Source organism: Aedes albopictus, chromosome 3 (genome assembly GCF_035046485.1).
Source record: "Aedes albopictus strain Foshan chromosome 3, AalbF5, whole genome shotgun sequence".
In the NCBI taxonomy this organism is placed as follows: domain Eukaryota; kingdom Metazoa; phylum Arthropoda; class Insecta; order Diptera; family Culicidae; genus Aedes; species Aedes albopictus.
Window position 1 is genome coordinate 415,928,908 of NC_085138.1, and position 16,659 is coordinate 415,945,566.

Sequence of the window (16,659 nt, forward strand, 5' to 3'; positions counted from 1 at the left end):
GCCCCACGAACTCTTTTGCAATCGGTGATAGACGGCGGCATAAATTTTGAGAGAGTTGTTGGCAGCGCTCAGTAGTGTGATCGCGCGATAGTTCCCGCAATCCAACTTGTCGCCCTTTTTGTAGATGGGACACACGATACCTCCCATCCACTCCTCCGGTAATACTTCCTCCTCCCAAATCATGGTAGTGACCCAGTGTAGTGCTCTCACCAGTTGATCTGCTCCAGCGGCTTTGTTGTTTTTCAACCGGCTAACCTCCTCTTCAATCTCTTGGAGATTAGGGGTTGGAAATCTTTCATCGTGCGCACGTGCTCCTAGATCTGTTACCGCGCCACCTTCGGTGTTTGTAACGCCGCCATTGAGGTGCTCATCGTAATGCTGCCGCCATCTCTCAACCATCTCACGCTTACTCGTGAGGAGAAGATTCCCGTGATTGTCTCGGCACATGTCGGCTTGTGGCACAGAGCCTCTGCGCGAGCGGTTCAGCTTCTCGTAGAACTTCCGTGCGTCCTTAGCGCAGTACAGCTTCCATCGCTTCGCAATCTCGTTCTTCCTGCGGTCGCTTCTTCCTCCGGAAGTCTGAGCTCTGCCTGTTCAGCGCCTGTCTATAACGTGCCTCATTCGCCCTCGAGCGGTGCTGCAACATTCTCACCCATGGTGCATTCTTCTCATTTTTCAACTGTTCACATGCACCGTCACACCAGTCGTTCCTGTGATTCGGAGTCGCGAAGCCTAGTGCTGCAGCCGAGGTACTACCAATGACGGATCGGATGTCTCTCTAGCCATCTTCAAGTGTTTTATTTATTTATTTTTATAGAAAGAGGAAATCTGCTTTTACAGATACTCAAGAGGTGGTTCCTCGGGTTATGTGAGGTCGATACTAAAACCTCTTTCTCTCTTTTCTTTACCTTTGCAATACGCCCGTTAGGGATAACTTCGAGAAGGTAGGTGACTTCGTACATGAGTACACTCTAATGGTAAGCGTTCCACCTGCTACCGCCTTAAGCTGTTCACTCCTGGCACACAGTATCAGATCAGGCGGGATATTCTAGGTCATGCAAACTGTTCTTAAATTTAGATCCTGAAGTCTACGGGTGTTACGGTAACTTCTTTCTTTATACAAAGCTGTGATTTGTAATTCCAGTAAGTCTTGAAAGTTTAATAGACAGTATCAGGTCAGACGGGATATTGTAGGTCATCCAAATCGTTCTTGAGTTAAGATCTTAAAGTCTACGGGTGTAACGCAAATTTCTTTCATCATACAAAGCTATGATTTGTAATCTATCATGTCCAGTAAGTCTTCTGAACGTTCAATGGACATCGTCAGATCAGCTGGGATCATTTAAACCATTATGATGTTTAAAATCTAGCAATTGAAGTTTCTGTTTTGGCTATACAGAGTTATGTTGCATAATCTATTATACTTACTGGAGCTCACAGAATAGAATCAAAGACAATAACATACCTTCGGCATATTCAGAATTATACACACTGTCCGGAGTCTACAGTCATAATAATATATGTTTCCCGTTTTGAGTTACACAACATTACCAATCGTAATACAGTAAGGACCCGATTATATCAGCCACATTTAGCGACGAACTTTTTGCTCTCATTCTCTTAGCGTCAAACTTTCGTCAATTTATTCACGTTCATCATCAAACTAATGCTGAAATGCAAATCCTAGAGGGATTAAAAGGATGAAAAACTGTTTAGATTTTTGAGGAGAGCAAAAAATGTGTTCCGGAAAGGGGCTGACAAAATCGGGTCACCTATGTAATTGTATCTAATTCATATATTTAGCCTTCCTTCGGGAGATGTCAAAAGATGAGTTTCATAAAAGTTTTTACAACCTTGTATAAAGAGACAAACCAGCCCTATAATAAAGACAAATCAACAATTTTATGTAACTTAAGGGCAAAGTCTTCGGTATACCAATCCGTGTGGTCAATTAATGATTTTTAATGAAACTCAACGTACATATGTACAGATGGATATATTATTAGTAAAATTGCGAAAAAATCCACAGCTCAGGTGAGATTTGAACTCACGACCCTTATACGCTAGACAAGTGCTTTTCCAACTAAGCTACCGAGCCAATTAATGACATGCGGTGAAATTTAAGGGAAAGATGAAGCATGATCGATGAGATTGGAATTACCTTGTACCAACCAAAATGCCGTGTCATTAATTGGCTCGGTAGCTTAGTTGGAAAAGCACTTGTCTAGCGTATAAGGGTCGTGAGTTCAAATCTCACCTGAGCTGTGGATTTTTTCGCAATTTTACTAATAATATATCCATCTGTACATATGTACGTTGAATTTTATGTAATTCAAAAGTACAGAACACTGCCTACTAGTTTTTGAAGAATATTAGTAAATATGATTCATTAGGTAACATTATTCAATGTATTAGGCTAGCATTGCAAGTGTGGATATAAAGTTGTATACTCCATGAAAGATTTGATGGCCCAAAATTATCACAAAACTATCATGGAGTGGTTATAGAGTGAAGAGGTTTAGGGATCCTATTTGATTGTATAACGTTACTATCTAAAACAAAATCACCAGTGATTGTTTTTACCAGCAAAGCTTCATAACAGTAAAGAAGACGCAGTCAGACTTCTTAAGTGCGGAAACGCTAACAAAAAATGAAGGATTGCATCATACTGAGTTATCTTCAGCGCATTTTTCTTCGATTTATGAAAAGTAAGTGCTTTGAAGACACCGAATTTATTTGATGCAACCGCGCAGTTTGACTTGCGTTTCCGCAACTTTTGAAACTTCTGCGATAGTCCAGTAGTGAATTGAATGCTATTGTTTTTCATCCATTCACCAATAGTACAAATTTGTCTGTGGTACAAACGTACCTGAACCGTAAAACATATTGTTAATTCAACTGTATGAGAGCTAGCTGTATACTAGACTGTGGAACCATATTGCACTATAAAGCAATAGTTAGACATACTTTGCGATTTTTTTTTTGAATTTTATAGGCCAACTGCTCTATAACTGTTTGCCTAACAGTGAGCTAAGCAAAAAATGGATAGTATATTGACCTTCTGGCAAACAGTAAACGAAAAATTTTGTTCGAGAAAATGGGCATTTTTTTATGGTAACATAACTTAACCGCCTATTCCCCATACTGTTATTTACTCGAAAACCATCTACCACACTGTTGAAACCGTTTATGGTACTGTTGGTTTATTGTTACATGGGATGTTCTACCATACTATTGAGATATTGTTGTAAATTGTTGCGAACAGTATGGTGAACAGTACTAGTACTGTTCTTGGTTATGCGGGCAGTGATTGAGATCAACTATATTAGCACCAACGAACAGCCAGCAGATGAGTTGACGAATGCGTTAATGAAACATAAGTTTCAAGCGTTGAAACAATCTTTAGGATCGAAGATTTTGGGGGTGTGTTGAAATTCATTCCTGCACCAAATGTACCATGTACAAGACGCTAATAAGTCTGGTAGTTATCTCACTCAGCCAAATAACCTTAAGATTTCCATAAGCCCCAACTTATGAAACGGCCTTTAAATAATTCATAATGATTCGGATGAATTTCATAAGGTCACGCTATGACGTAAAATCGTCTCACAGCTTGGCTTTTATTCATGTTTAGCAACATGGTATTCTCAAGCGTCAGTAGCCGTGTGGATAAAACACGGGCTCGGTGATCCCGACGTTCATGGGTCGAATCCAGTCTGCATCATTTTAAGATTTTCTTGCTCTTAATAAGTCTATCTTATGAAATTTGTCATAGCAAGCACGATCTATTTTCATAAGGTATTCTTATGGCATCCATAAGAATTAGTTATAGCAAATTTTCATAAGGTATTTTGATGAATTTCGCTAGCTTTTTTCGCTGAGTGTACGGACACGCGACATGGATCATACTCGAGAAGAACTTGCAAGCATTCAGAATTTTCGAGCGATGCATGTTCCCTCCTAAGATGTTAGGATTTTCGCACCATGAAGGCGTACTGCACGCTCAGCGTGCCTATCTGGGTCATATTGATCTCAACGTCCTACTAGGGTTAAAGGTGGTCTTCGGCAGGAGAACGGTGTGTGAGGAAGAAGGATGAACTACGAGCTCGCTTCACTATACGGCGAACCCAATATACAGTGCATAAAGTTGCCTAAGCCAGAAGGATACGGTTAGATACGGTGAGCAGGGCATGTTGTTGCAAGAAGGCGGAGAGCGCACTAGCATAGTTACCCCATTTCACGGTGCTTGAATCGATGTTAACTGACAGCTCTGAACTTTACCAGGACACCATCTTCAGGAGGCTCTGTTTCGGACACTAAAAATGACAAAGAACAACGTCAATGCGTCTAATTATCTTGGCTATTATATTTCCAGAATAGCTTTTCAATTAAATCTGGGTCATCCTACAGTTTCGACTGGAAAACGTTTAAAATGCCTAACCAACCGTTTCGTTAAATACGCATCAACGAGTATGGTGGATACCATAATGCGGGTTTTCTAATTGTAATTGTACCAATACACGCACGACAATTGAAGTAGTGTAGAGTTAAAACAGTTTTTAAGCTTAACTATCACAAAAGTATACAGTTTCAACAGAAGATCTAGCTATAAGCACTAGGAGCTCCTAAGAGTTTTTGTTTTCATTTATTTTGATTGCCGCTGCAAGCTGAGCTGACTAAAACTGAGGAAATAATTTAACTCTAATAAATCTTTCTATCCCTATCGGGGAACTCAACAATGGCCCAATGGTAGCGCAAAACTGTTCAAATAAGATTAGAACGAACCGAAAACCGAATTGCTTTCGATTATTCAACCTGAAACACAGCAAGTGCCTAGTGTAAAATCGATTCACGGCAATCGACTTCAGTTTCGAACGAACGCCCGGGCGCGACTAGCGAAAAGTTTGCGCGCCAGTCTAAGTTTGGGCCGTCGGCTGCGTCGTCGCCGTCGTCGTTTTATTGCAAAAGTTTTTCTTGTGAATTTTGAGATGGTTCGCCTGGGCGAAACATTTGCCGCAGGTTTGGCAGCGAAATGGCAACTCGACCGTGTGCGAGGAATAGTGATCAGTCAGCTCGTTGAGATCCGTGTAGTTTTTCCCTGTGGGAAAGAAAGATGGAGATTAGTTCCGCAGTGGTTTAGAAGCCGTAACTCGTTTTTAACCTTACCGCAAATGCTACAATCCAGTGGGTTGTCCTTCTTGTGAACTTTCATGTGGTTCTTGATATGACTTTGCTGAATGAATGACTTGTTGCACACGTTGCACCGGTACGGGCGCTCGTTGTTGTGAATCCGGATGTGGTAGATCAGGTTGATCTTCTGGATGAAACTGATGCCGCAGATCAGACACTCGTGCGGTCGCTCGCCGGTGTGGATCTTGGTGTGATTCGATAGGGCTGAGCTTTGCACGAACGCCTTTCCACAGGTTCCGCACTTGAAAGCTCGTTCGCCTAAAGAAATTGTGGAAAAGTAAGCGCCAACCTCATATTGCTTAATCAATGGCAATGAGAAGGCGGAGTAGAATTATCAAGAAACTCACCCGAATGAATCCGTTTGTGATTGCTGAGTGTGGACTGGTGGGCAAACACCTTGCCACAGATGTCGCACCTGAAAGAAGACCTTCGAACTCTTAGGACCCCAGGCGCTAGTCGAGAAACAATTACAATGATAACCTACCTGTGGGACAGCTCCGGGCTGTGAATCCTCACGTGGTAGTTGAGCTTGTACTTGTCTTTGAAATACTTCCCGCACAGTTCGCACCGGTACTCGCTGACCTGGTTGTAGTCGTGGTACTTTCGTTCCTTCTTGCCCGCCGGTTTGATTGTGCGAATGAACTGATCCTCCGGGATCTTGGTCACCGTCCGGACGTAGTTCTCGGTGTACTCCTCCTTGATCTTGACGATGAATCCTTCCGGCAGCGGTGGCAGGACGATCGCTTTGGGCGCCTTAGGTTTCTTTTTCTTTTTGCCGGTCGTCGTGGGGGTCGTATTCGTTGCAATGGCAGTGGGTTGCGAGGCAGATTCCTGTGGGGACAACAAGGAATATTTAATTAAGCATTTAGACCCACGGAAACAACTATCGCTTTACCTGTCCCATTAGTTGTGATATGTTGACCTGGTGGGGAATCGTCTGCACCACAACGTTTTGAGATACCGGTGGAGTCATCTGCTCGTATGGGTCCAGCTCCTTTTTCAAATTCACAATCGGTATCATCTCCACGGGTCCCGATTGGTCATTTTCTACGACGATGTGAGTAGTGGTACTGCCGGACTGATGCTGTGGCTGCTGCTGCGGGTGATGGTGCAACTGTGGGTGGTGCTGTTGAGATTGATGATGGTGCAGCTGTAGATGCGCCTGTGGAAGCAACTGCGGTGGAAGATGCTGTTGAAGGTAGAGTCCATCCCGCTTCAGCTGATCGTTTGGGATGAAACTGCGAAAAGATGGTAAAACACTTAGGTTTTGCCCTTTCCTGGAATATTCCGACAAAATCAAACAATCCACACATTACTTACAAATTCATCGTTTGTTTAGTGGTCACGGAACAGGGGTTTCGATTATTTGCACTTCATTTGCGGTAAAATTCAAAACTTTTTTCTTTTTTCGTAAATTTTAGCAAAACAACGCTCAGTCGGTGTTGAAAAGTGAAAAATGCAAGAAAAGAAAACAATCGCGCAAACATCGGTTGATAGGGGTGCTCCAAATGGAAAAAAGTAACTTATTAAAATCTAAAATTGTTAGTTTTTTTTATAAACATGTGAATATATAATGGGCACAATTAATTTAAATTGAATTTTACTAGTCAATGTATTTTTAATTTGTTCCAGTAAAGTCGTACTTTTTTCTTAAAGAAGTCCCTTAATTTCAATCTTTTGATGAAGTAATTTAATCGATAACTTCAAGCAACTGAACATCTCTAGCTGTGAGTAGCGGCACGCTAAAAATTTCCCACGCGCACATCGTTTGCGGGCGGGGCGGATGACAGTTGTTTGCCCGGTGGAAAAGTGATGGAGGAAACGATTCGAGTCGGAATTTTAGAGCAACTCCACCTGAGTGGTGTGAATAGAAACGGCACAGACAAACAGACGTAACACTTCGAACATTTTTCGATTCAAATCATAGTCACGGAAACATATTCACCCAATGCTAAAATGACTATGTTTGGCTGACCACCAACTAGGTGGCGGTAGTGAGCAAACGTCAAACTCGAACAAAAACGATGCGAGCGCCACGGTTGGGCAGTTGGCCAACTATCCAATTTTGGAAAAGGCCGTTAAATCGGTTTACGATGGGAATAATCAGAGTGTTACGTCTGTTTGTCTGTGGAAACGGTTTTATTTTTCAAGCTACACACTACCGGCACACAGCTTGTAAACACGCACGAGCGTTCAATTTTCTTGCAACTACCTCTCTCAGCGCGGTTGTCAAACACGCCGTCGCGACGCTGTTCGGAAATGGTAAACATGATCAATCCACCATTATTCCAATTTTGTTCTCGTGTTAAAAGTTTATTATTTTCCATTCGCGATGGAAATTTTGATGGATAGTTGTTAAAAAATTATCTGAAATAGGCTCAAAACAGTGTTTATCCTTCTCCTTGTTTTCCAACGGTTTGACAGCGGCAAATAGGCTCCTAAACTTGGGGCAAGACACTGTGCAGCAGAGCGCATTTTTCTTCTCAGAGTTGCTCAGAATATCTCCGGATTTCTCCCGTTTTTGCTAAAGTGTTGCCTGATACCATCAAAAAACCAAAACAATATTGCCCGATAACCTGCTTTTCGTGCGGTTTAGGGATGTTTTTCGACAAATTTCGTCGATCATTGGTAAAAAGAGTTACTCAGAATTTCTCAGAGTTACTCTCGATTGCACAGTGTCTTGCCCCTAGCTCCTAAAGTCCTATCTGGATTCTTGTTTTAAATCACAATATATGGTACGTACAAGAGTACACTCAGAAATAAAAGTATACACGAAATTACTATTATTTATGCATTTTGTATCCGCATCTCTCTTACTCTCTTTCTGTTTTCATGCTATCCACTACTTCGTCTGGGTTGACAAATCACTTCGCTTCAACCCAGGCTAAACGGCAGATAGCTTGAAAACAGAAAGATAATGAGAGAGATGCGGATACAAAATGCATAAATAATAGTAATTCCGTGTATACTTTTATTTCTGAGTGTACTTATTTACTCATTTTTTGACGTTTTTATTAACCGTAGTTGAAAATATATAATTTTTATTTCTTTAGTCTTTTGTTTCGTCCATAGCTTATAACACATACTTTGAGTGATTTTTTTCACCGTGTATGTCAGATAGGAACATTTTTGAATTCCCAGTGCTGACGTTTATTCACCTTTCTCTTTCAAACATGCAGGCGGAATAGGATTTGTTGTCATCAGGAAAGGTTTCCCGATGAAAACAAATCCTATCCCACCTGCAAGCTTGAAAGAGAGAGGTGAATAAACGTCAGCACACGGAGAGACGAAACTACCCAAAAGTGAGTTCTTTCCACTCAACTTCGGGGTTGCGTGCGTCAAGTTGATGGAATCGATGTTTTTGTTGGGTTGTTCCCGCTTGCTTCCCGGATAAAAACTAACCATAGGGTGTATGGTGAAAACCATTCCTGCACCATACAGTGTATCAGCTACAATAAAGTGTATTGTAATGAAATGGTTCGCTATACTATACATTTACATTGGATTTTTATGTAACAATATATTATACTGTTTTTCTTACGTTTGAACCATTCACTTTTCTGAAACATTATTTTTCCGTGAATTTTTAATTATTTCTGCTGTTCGGTTTGAATAGATCGTATGTTTGCTGTGATTCCTATGCAGATTCGACCTATTCAAATCGAACACCAGATTTATTCAGTTTAAGATTTTTTCCGTGCTTTGTTTTGTTGATGTTTGTGACTTTTTTGATGCAAAGGAAAGGAAAGAAAAAAAAGACACTACACCGTCTTCAACCAGAGGTTGTACAGACTGAACAAGCACTAACATATGACAACGGACAACACACATAACACCCAGTGGCCCAGTGGAGAATTTTCCGTTTGACGAAAAGTTTTCCCCGACTGGAGCGGGAATCGAACCCACACTCCGAGGCTTACGAAACGTCTAGATGACTGACGCCTCTAGCCGCACGGCCACGAATCCCACTGAATAAGTTGAAGCATCAATTTAACCTTTTGGAATCGATTTTTTTCGCCGCTGTTGACGCAACCTCGCTGGTGTCGAACACGTTTGTTATGCTCGGTTTCATCGCCGGGGTCATATATGACCCCTCCGGCTCCAAAGGGTTAATGCCAATAACATGTTTAAATCAGTGATAAACCAGATGTCACAAGAACTGCAGGTCCAAGCAGGGGTCCAAGAGATATGGCGGGCTCGAGGGCGGGCTAGGTGTGTAGAGTGTGATGAGAGAAATACGAATGCAATGTAGGCCAACCCGGAAAGATGCAGGTCAGATTACCGTAAATCAGTAGATGAATTCAACACTTCAACACTATTCTTTCTGTATTTGCATTTAGGGGAGTTTTCTCCTCTTCTCTCATGTGAACTTGCCTTCGACCACAATCGAATCAAATGCGGTTGACAAACTTTATCTTTGACATAGAGCCATCTTTAACATACACGGAGAAAAAAAAAATGGTAAAGATAACCAAAGTTTAGTTAACTTCAACCTAGGGGCAAGACACTGTGCAATCGAGAGTAACTCTGAGAAATTCTGAGTAACTCTTTTTACCAATGATCGACGAAATTTGTCGAAAAACATCCCTAAACCGCACGAAAAGCAGGTTATCGGGCAATATTGTTTTGGTTTTTTGATGGTATCAGGCAACACTTTAGCAAAAACGGGAGAAATCCGGAGATATTCTGAGCAACTCTGAGAAGAAAAATGCGCTCTGCTGCACAGTGTCTTGCCCCAAGACTTCAACCTAAAAGCCACATTGATATTTGCACAAACAAAATATTAGTTTAATCTCATAATGTACGTTGGTTGAAACAAACTAAAATAAGATGTTGCTTATTTTGGGGAGTCTTGGGCAATTTCGACTAATTTTTTGTTTGCAACAATCAAATCCATGATAACTTCATTTGACAGTTCCAAATACAACCCAATTTATAGGTTGTTTTGAAGTCGTAAAAATCGTTTAGAAATACCAAAATATACTTTGTAATAACCAAAGGTTTTGTTTAAATTTAATAATCGGTTTGGTTGTACCTAGAAAATCGTGCCCCCTTTGGATTTTCTTCTTATTATTACAAAAATAAAAAAAAACTCACAATTAAAATGTTCTACATATTTTATTGATAATAAGTGTATTATGCGCATTTATGTGCATTTACGAGCAATTTCAATTCATGGAGGTCAATGATGAGCAGGAACCGCCCGTCACTATTGCTTGCATATTTATCCCATTTATCCGCATGCAAAAATCCTTCACGTATCCAAATGATTTGCCAAAAGTCGATTTCACAGCTTCGTCCAACGAAAGTTGAATCAGCCTCACCTGCAATGGAATTTGTTCGTGGATGTATTATTATTTGGGAAATACAAATACATTACGAATGAACTTACCAAGCATTGAAGAACCCGATCAATTTCGATCACTCTCCATGGAAATATTAAATAATAACTACAGGAAAACGCGTTTTAGTACCAGCGATACCGATGCCGATGACGCTCACTTTTTCTTTGACAACAATTGATGATAACCATGCAACTCACTTGACCAGAAATGTAACAACCTATTTTCTTAGTTTGTTACGATCTATATCTGAGGTAACATTTTCTCCAAACAAAATAGTAGTTTGGTTATGCTTCTTGCTTTTGTTGTAACTATCTGGAATATTAGTTTGTTGCTCAAATTTCCAAACAATCTCAAACAACATGAATTTTGCTAAAAACAAACTAAGTTTTCGATGCAAATGACAAAAACTCTAGTTCAGAAATACTTAAAAAATGGTTGAATAGTAAAACAAAAACAACCAAATTCAATGTTTGTTGCGAACAAAAAAAATGTTTTGGCGGAATCAAATCACATTTCGAAACAACAAAAATCTTAATTTGAAATACAACCAAAACTTTTCTTGTTTCAAATTATGCTGTTTTTTCTCCGTGTATGGACTGGACTGAACACTGAAATGACTTTTAATATAGGTTCGTCTGCGGGTTCGCTTTTTTAACCTAACTTATATTTGAATCGAACTTGGCAGTTATCTCAAGAGTTGTTATGTATTTCAAACTTTAGTCAAACTGGTGCCTCAATCTAGGCCTCAATATTGCAATAACGGTGAAGCACGCTTTAATGATACTTATGTACCTCGTCACCCACTTCATGCAACTACATTAGTGGTCTAATAACACTTAGCGCGCTCGGCATAGTTCCATCATGCCGCTCAAAGTGTTGCCACAAATAATGCTTAGTTTGCGAAACCCGGTTATCTGGCTGGTGGGGAATGGGAGCCTAAGCTTCAACTGTTAATGCAATCAGAGACTACTCAGACTTAGACGTGGGCGATCCTATATATGAAGGGTTATCCAAAACGCTCTGGGAATTCCCAAAGCGCATTCTAATAAATCTAATAAGCCTAAGATGCCATTAACAGGAGGAAAATGGCAAGATAATATAACAATATATGGTTTATGTAATGTAAAACAATTCAACATAACAAAAGAGAATCATTCCAAAACCATTTGATTAAATGTATAACCAGTAGTGAAATTACAATTAAAAACAATTTATTTACGGTACATTTTATTGTTTGAAACCATTCATGTACCATACAATGTACGGTATATTTAAACCCACGTATCAGTATTTTGAACAATTCATTAACAATAAAATAAAATATATATGGAAAAAAATATTTTTTTATATTGTTACGATACTTAACAACCTGTATAATATATTGTAAAAATCTTATTTACAATTCACGGTATGGTATCCAACATTACATCTTATTGTTTTTGTATTTTTATTTTAACAGTGGTGTCTATTGTAAAAATATGGTTCTAAATAGTACTGTTACAATATAACGTTCGGTTTTTCTACTGTATTTTTTATTCGGGTTCCATCAGAGAAAATAGGTAGAGAAGCGAATTGATTGATGCACCAAGCGAAAAGAAGAAGAAGTTTTGACATCCAAGCGGTGTGCCGTCGATTAGATCCTCGTCGCTGATTGGTCGATGAATGTAAACGGCACACCGCTTGGATGTCAAAATTCTTCTTCTTACCGCTTGGTGCATCAATCAATAGTGTGAAGCCAAAAATACCTTATCGAACCGTCAAACTGGTATCCTACACGGAGAGAAGAAACTACCCAAAAGTGAGTTCTTTCCACCCAACTTCGGGGTTGCGTGCGTCAAGCCAATTTTGAGTTGATGGAATCGATGTTTTTGTTGGGTTGTTCCCGCTTGCTTCCATGTGAAAAAATATCTAATTTTAAGTTTTTTCCACCCAACCTAAATTTTGACTAGGTTGTATTCACTCAAATTTGAGTACTGTGCTAGAAACTCAGTGTTGGCTTGACGCACGGAACTGCAAAAGTTGGGGTGTTTCTCTCTTCACTCTCTGACAACAACAGAAAGAGCGCATGAAAAGGGAGATGAAAAAGAACTCAATATTGAGTTTAAAAGTACCTAATTTTGAGTTTTTCAGTTTCTCCGTGTATCGAACAAAATCAACAAACCTTGACGATTGCCGCATAAGTAAAGATAAGCATTCCCGAGCAGAGGGGAATATCGAACTAATAACTATCAAATCACATATTCTGTTTTTATATCTTGTTTTGTTATTATTAACTTATCAAGGCATAACTTTCCCATAACATGTTTTGTTTTACAATCTTATTTTGTTATGATGATATGGATCGTTTGGTACGGTATGTCCACGCATACTTCCACCCCTGTTGATTCTAGAATTGCTTCGACAAAAAATGTTACAAAATGTAGCAGTCGAGGCAATTCGAAGAATCATCTCTGCGGTAAATACTGCGCAGTAGGCCTGGCCGCTTTGACGCTTGTGTCATATTCCTAATATGCCACAAGCTTCAATATTGACAAGAAAAATAGTCGGGCTTAATCTAACCCGATTATTTTCCAGGATGCTTTCTTGTACTGGCTGCGTATGTACTAGATTAGATTAGATTAGATTAGACAATCTTATTTTGTTATGATGAATCTATTGATATACACCCATAAAATATATTTAAATAATATGTTTTGTTATGGAACAAATTTAGTTATTATTATACAGTGCGAGAAATAAATATAAAGACAGAGCCGTTTTTCATACAAAATAATCATGTTTAGGGATCAAACATTTTTATATGGAAATAGTGTCTTTATACTTATTTGAATCTGAAAGTCGATATAAACGTTTTCATGGACGATGACTTATATTTCTAGCCAAATTTCTAGTTATTTTAAGGTTGCAGCCAAAATTCCATGACAATCGAATCGCTAGAAATAGAGATTTTGATCCCTAAACATGATTATTTTATATGGAAAACGGCTCTGTCTTTATACTTATTTCTCGCACTGTACTATTGAGAGTATACAATTGTTTTATAAACAGTAGCACGACAATAACAAGTTTTGAAATTGATTTTATTGATTGATAAATTGATGGAAATTGATTTTATATAATAGCTAGCAAGGATTATTGATATGTTTGTTTAGTTATTCATATAGGGTCTCGTGCCATTTGGGCAGGTGTGCCTAATTTAAGCACTTGAAGCTGTAACTAAGTCAATTTCAAATCAATTGATTTAATTTTTTGTGCCCAAATTATGTACACCTGCCCAAATGGTACAAAACCCTAGCATTATGACTTACTTTGATATTGGTTTGATATCATAACTAGCTTTGCTTTCGGATAGTTATCAATAACTTCAAAATAATAACATTTGTTACTGAAATATTTTCCTAATTCATTGTTATTATGGTGTTATCGAAACTAACAAAACATGTTATTGAATTGGTCTTCTAGGAACATTTTTTTATTATGATTTTTGTTATTTTGCCGCTTATGACAGCCAAGTTTATAACATAATTTGTTATGTAAATCACATGAAAATAACTAATTTTATAACTCAGTTATTTTGTCAAAATGACACATTTTATTATGCTGTTGTTATCCCCTTCTGCTCGGGTTGCATTCGTTTCAAACATATTTTCACCAAAGTTTCCAAATATCATGGATGACAGTGCAAACAACATTGATTTCTTGAAATAATGAAAATTGTTCCATTTTGGAACATCAGTTTGATAATGTCTAGTTAATAAAACAACAGTATAAATAGTTTTCAAATGCTTTATGCGAGATAGGCACTACCTTCGATGTGTGGATTAATCTGATTTGCCGCAGTTGCCAGCATCCGAGCGATGAAATCAAAACAGAAAAAGTGTTGCCGTTCTGGCGGCTGTTCACTCTTCGCTTCTCTACCTATTTTCTCTGGCTTCCATGTGAAAGGAATACCTAATTTTAGGTTTTTTTCACCCAACCGAAATTTTGACTAGGTTGTATTCATTCAAATTTAAGTACTGTGCTAGAAACTCAGTTTTGGCTTGACGCACTGAACTGCAAAAGTTGGGCTGTTTTTCTCTTCACTCTCTGACAACATTAGAAAGAGCGCATGAAAAGGGAGACGAAAAAGAACTCAAAATTGAGTTTAAAAGTACCTAATTTTGAGTTTTTCAGTTTCTCCGTGCAAGCTCTATGTCGACCCAACTAACAATCACTCATTTTACAGGCACCATTATGACGAATTAATTCAGCATAATGTTGAATAACATTTGAATTATTTTCACGTACAACCTATGTTCGGGTTTTGTTCACACAAATTTGGAGAAGTTGTAAAGCATCATGTTGTGCATCAACTTAATTTTTTGTTGTTCAAAGCGTTTTACAAATGTACAAGAAAGTTGTTATTAAGCTTTGGCAAAAATGACTGAAAATAAATAAAATGCAAAAATGTTGAACTCTCGCGAGAGTAATTATTTGCTGTCATGTTGAGAACACCTATTATGAAATAAGAATCACATATAAAATTACCTAAATCCGGATTAGAACTCGAGACCTGTCGATTGCCAGCCGCATGCCTTCCTATCTGCGCCATCCTAGAGATGGTGAGATGCAACACTCAAAGCAAAACATAATCTTCCCATGACTCAATAATGATCACTCCTGAACTTGTGTTCAGCAGTGGTGAATTAGCACAGCACGTGGTAATCGACTGAACAACGCCTTATACTTCAACTGCTGTTCAGCTCAAAACACGTGTTTTCCATTCTGATTTCGCTGTCAGTATTTTTATCGCACGGTGAGAAAACTTATATCGAATGCGGCCAGAAAGTTTTGCTCCTTTTTGAAGATATTGTTTCCAGACGAACTAATTGCGATATGAATATGTTTTTATTTTTATTATTAAATATCGATCTTAAAAAATGTATGACAATATGTGGTGCGGTATGGTCTTGGACATGGTGCATTCACAGCATCTGTTCAGGTAATCTACTCAGTCAAGTCTAGTCGAGTCAAGTACAAGACACTGAAGACGACCTTACAGTTGAGGTCAAAATACGTATCTGTCAAAGGATGCAAATTCTTAGTGGAATTCAAAGGAACCGTACTTAACCCGTTTTTCTTTTTATTTACAGATATTCCCCTAACAAACCCAGGTTAATCATCATAATCTACTCAAGCTTAGTCGAAGATTCGTTAGGCATTTTTTATTCATGCTTTTGCTATGGAGTCTTGATATTATGTTCAATAAATAGTGCATGAGGATGTTTAGGGAACTTGAAATGTGTCGATTTCTGAATGATGTTTGGTTATCTAGGTGAATGTGGGAACCACGTATATGACATCCCTATTCCAACCCAATAGGATTGTTTGCAGCCAACATCAATTGGGTTCCCCCATTGACAATGCATTTGAGTTCCCTAAACATTGGTACAAGATGCGGGAATCGAAAACGTGACGTCATCGCACCCTGGTGGTGGGAACAATATTCAGTAAACAGTAAACACGACAGCACTGCAATGTCAAATGCATCGATCCAAGCCTCTCGTACAATCGAACTGCTGCGGAAGATAAAAAAATAATAATCAAGGTACAAGATATCTTGTTGCAGTCTAAGAATAATAAATAAATGCCTCATTTTTACGTTGGTTACGTCTCTTGGCACTCAATGTTAAACTACATAATTCTATTCTGTTTGATTTTATGTGATTTGTTTAAAATGTTGGTTCTTTAAAAACTTGGTTGTCTAAACAGTTTTAGCCATGATTTATCCCATAATCCGAACAAAGTTCCGAGTCAAACTTTGACGGACTGAAGGCGTTTATTTGACAATTGAAAAGCACATTGTTCAGGAGCATATGCTTATCGATGCATCAGCTTAATAAGATGCAGACAAATGTTTTGTTAAACTCCTTTGTTAAGGAATCGATGCTTGTCGAATAAATTTCTTGTTAAACTTTTGAAAAGTGTTTTAATTTATCATTGTTGATACGGATGAGGAATGTCGAACATTGACTATTTTCTCAATTGAAAAATCATTTAAACAGTAATGTGTAGAGCATAATTTTAGTTCAGCTATCATTACCATTATTAAGCAACAATTCAGCAAGCTTGCTTGTTTGTGACT

General features: G+C 38.6%; 1 protein-coding gene across 4 annotated transcripts; it reads right to left on the reverse strand.

Annotated features, from left to right (window-relative positions):
• Positions 1 to 4,348: 4,348 nt before the first annotated feature.
• Positions 4,349 to 6,666, reverse strand: LOC109403184 (zinc finger protein interacting with ribonucleoprotein K). 4 transcript variants are annotated; one of them, XM_019675945.4, is made up of 6 exons: positions 6,511 to 6,666; positions 6,086 to 6,428; positions 5,675 to 6,021; positions 5,538 to 5,605; positions 5,167 to 5,448; positions 4,349 to 5,098 (listed from the first exon to the last, which is right to left on the reverse strand). In XM_019675945.4, the coding sequence occupies exons 1-6, from the start codon at positions 6,516 to 6,518 to the stop codon at positions 4,917 to 4,919; spliced, it is 1,230 nt and encodes a 409-aa protein (XP_019531490.4). In that variant the 5' UTR covers positions 6,519 to 6,666; the 3' UTR covers positions 4,349 to 4,916. The 4 variants fall into 4 exon arrangements, with proteins under 4 accessions (XP_019531490.4, XP_019531489.4, XP_019531488.4 ...); XM_019675944.4 differs by having other exon boundaries at positions 5,538 to 5,617; XM_019675943.4 differs by having other exon boundaries at positions 6,086 to 6,449; positions 6,511 to 6,664.
• Positions 6,667 to 16,659: the final 9,993 nt, after the last annotated feature.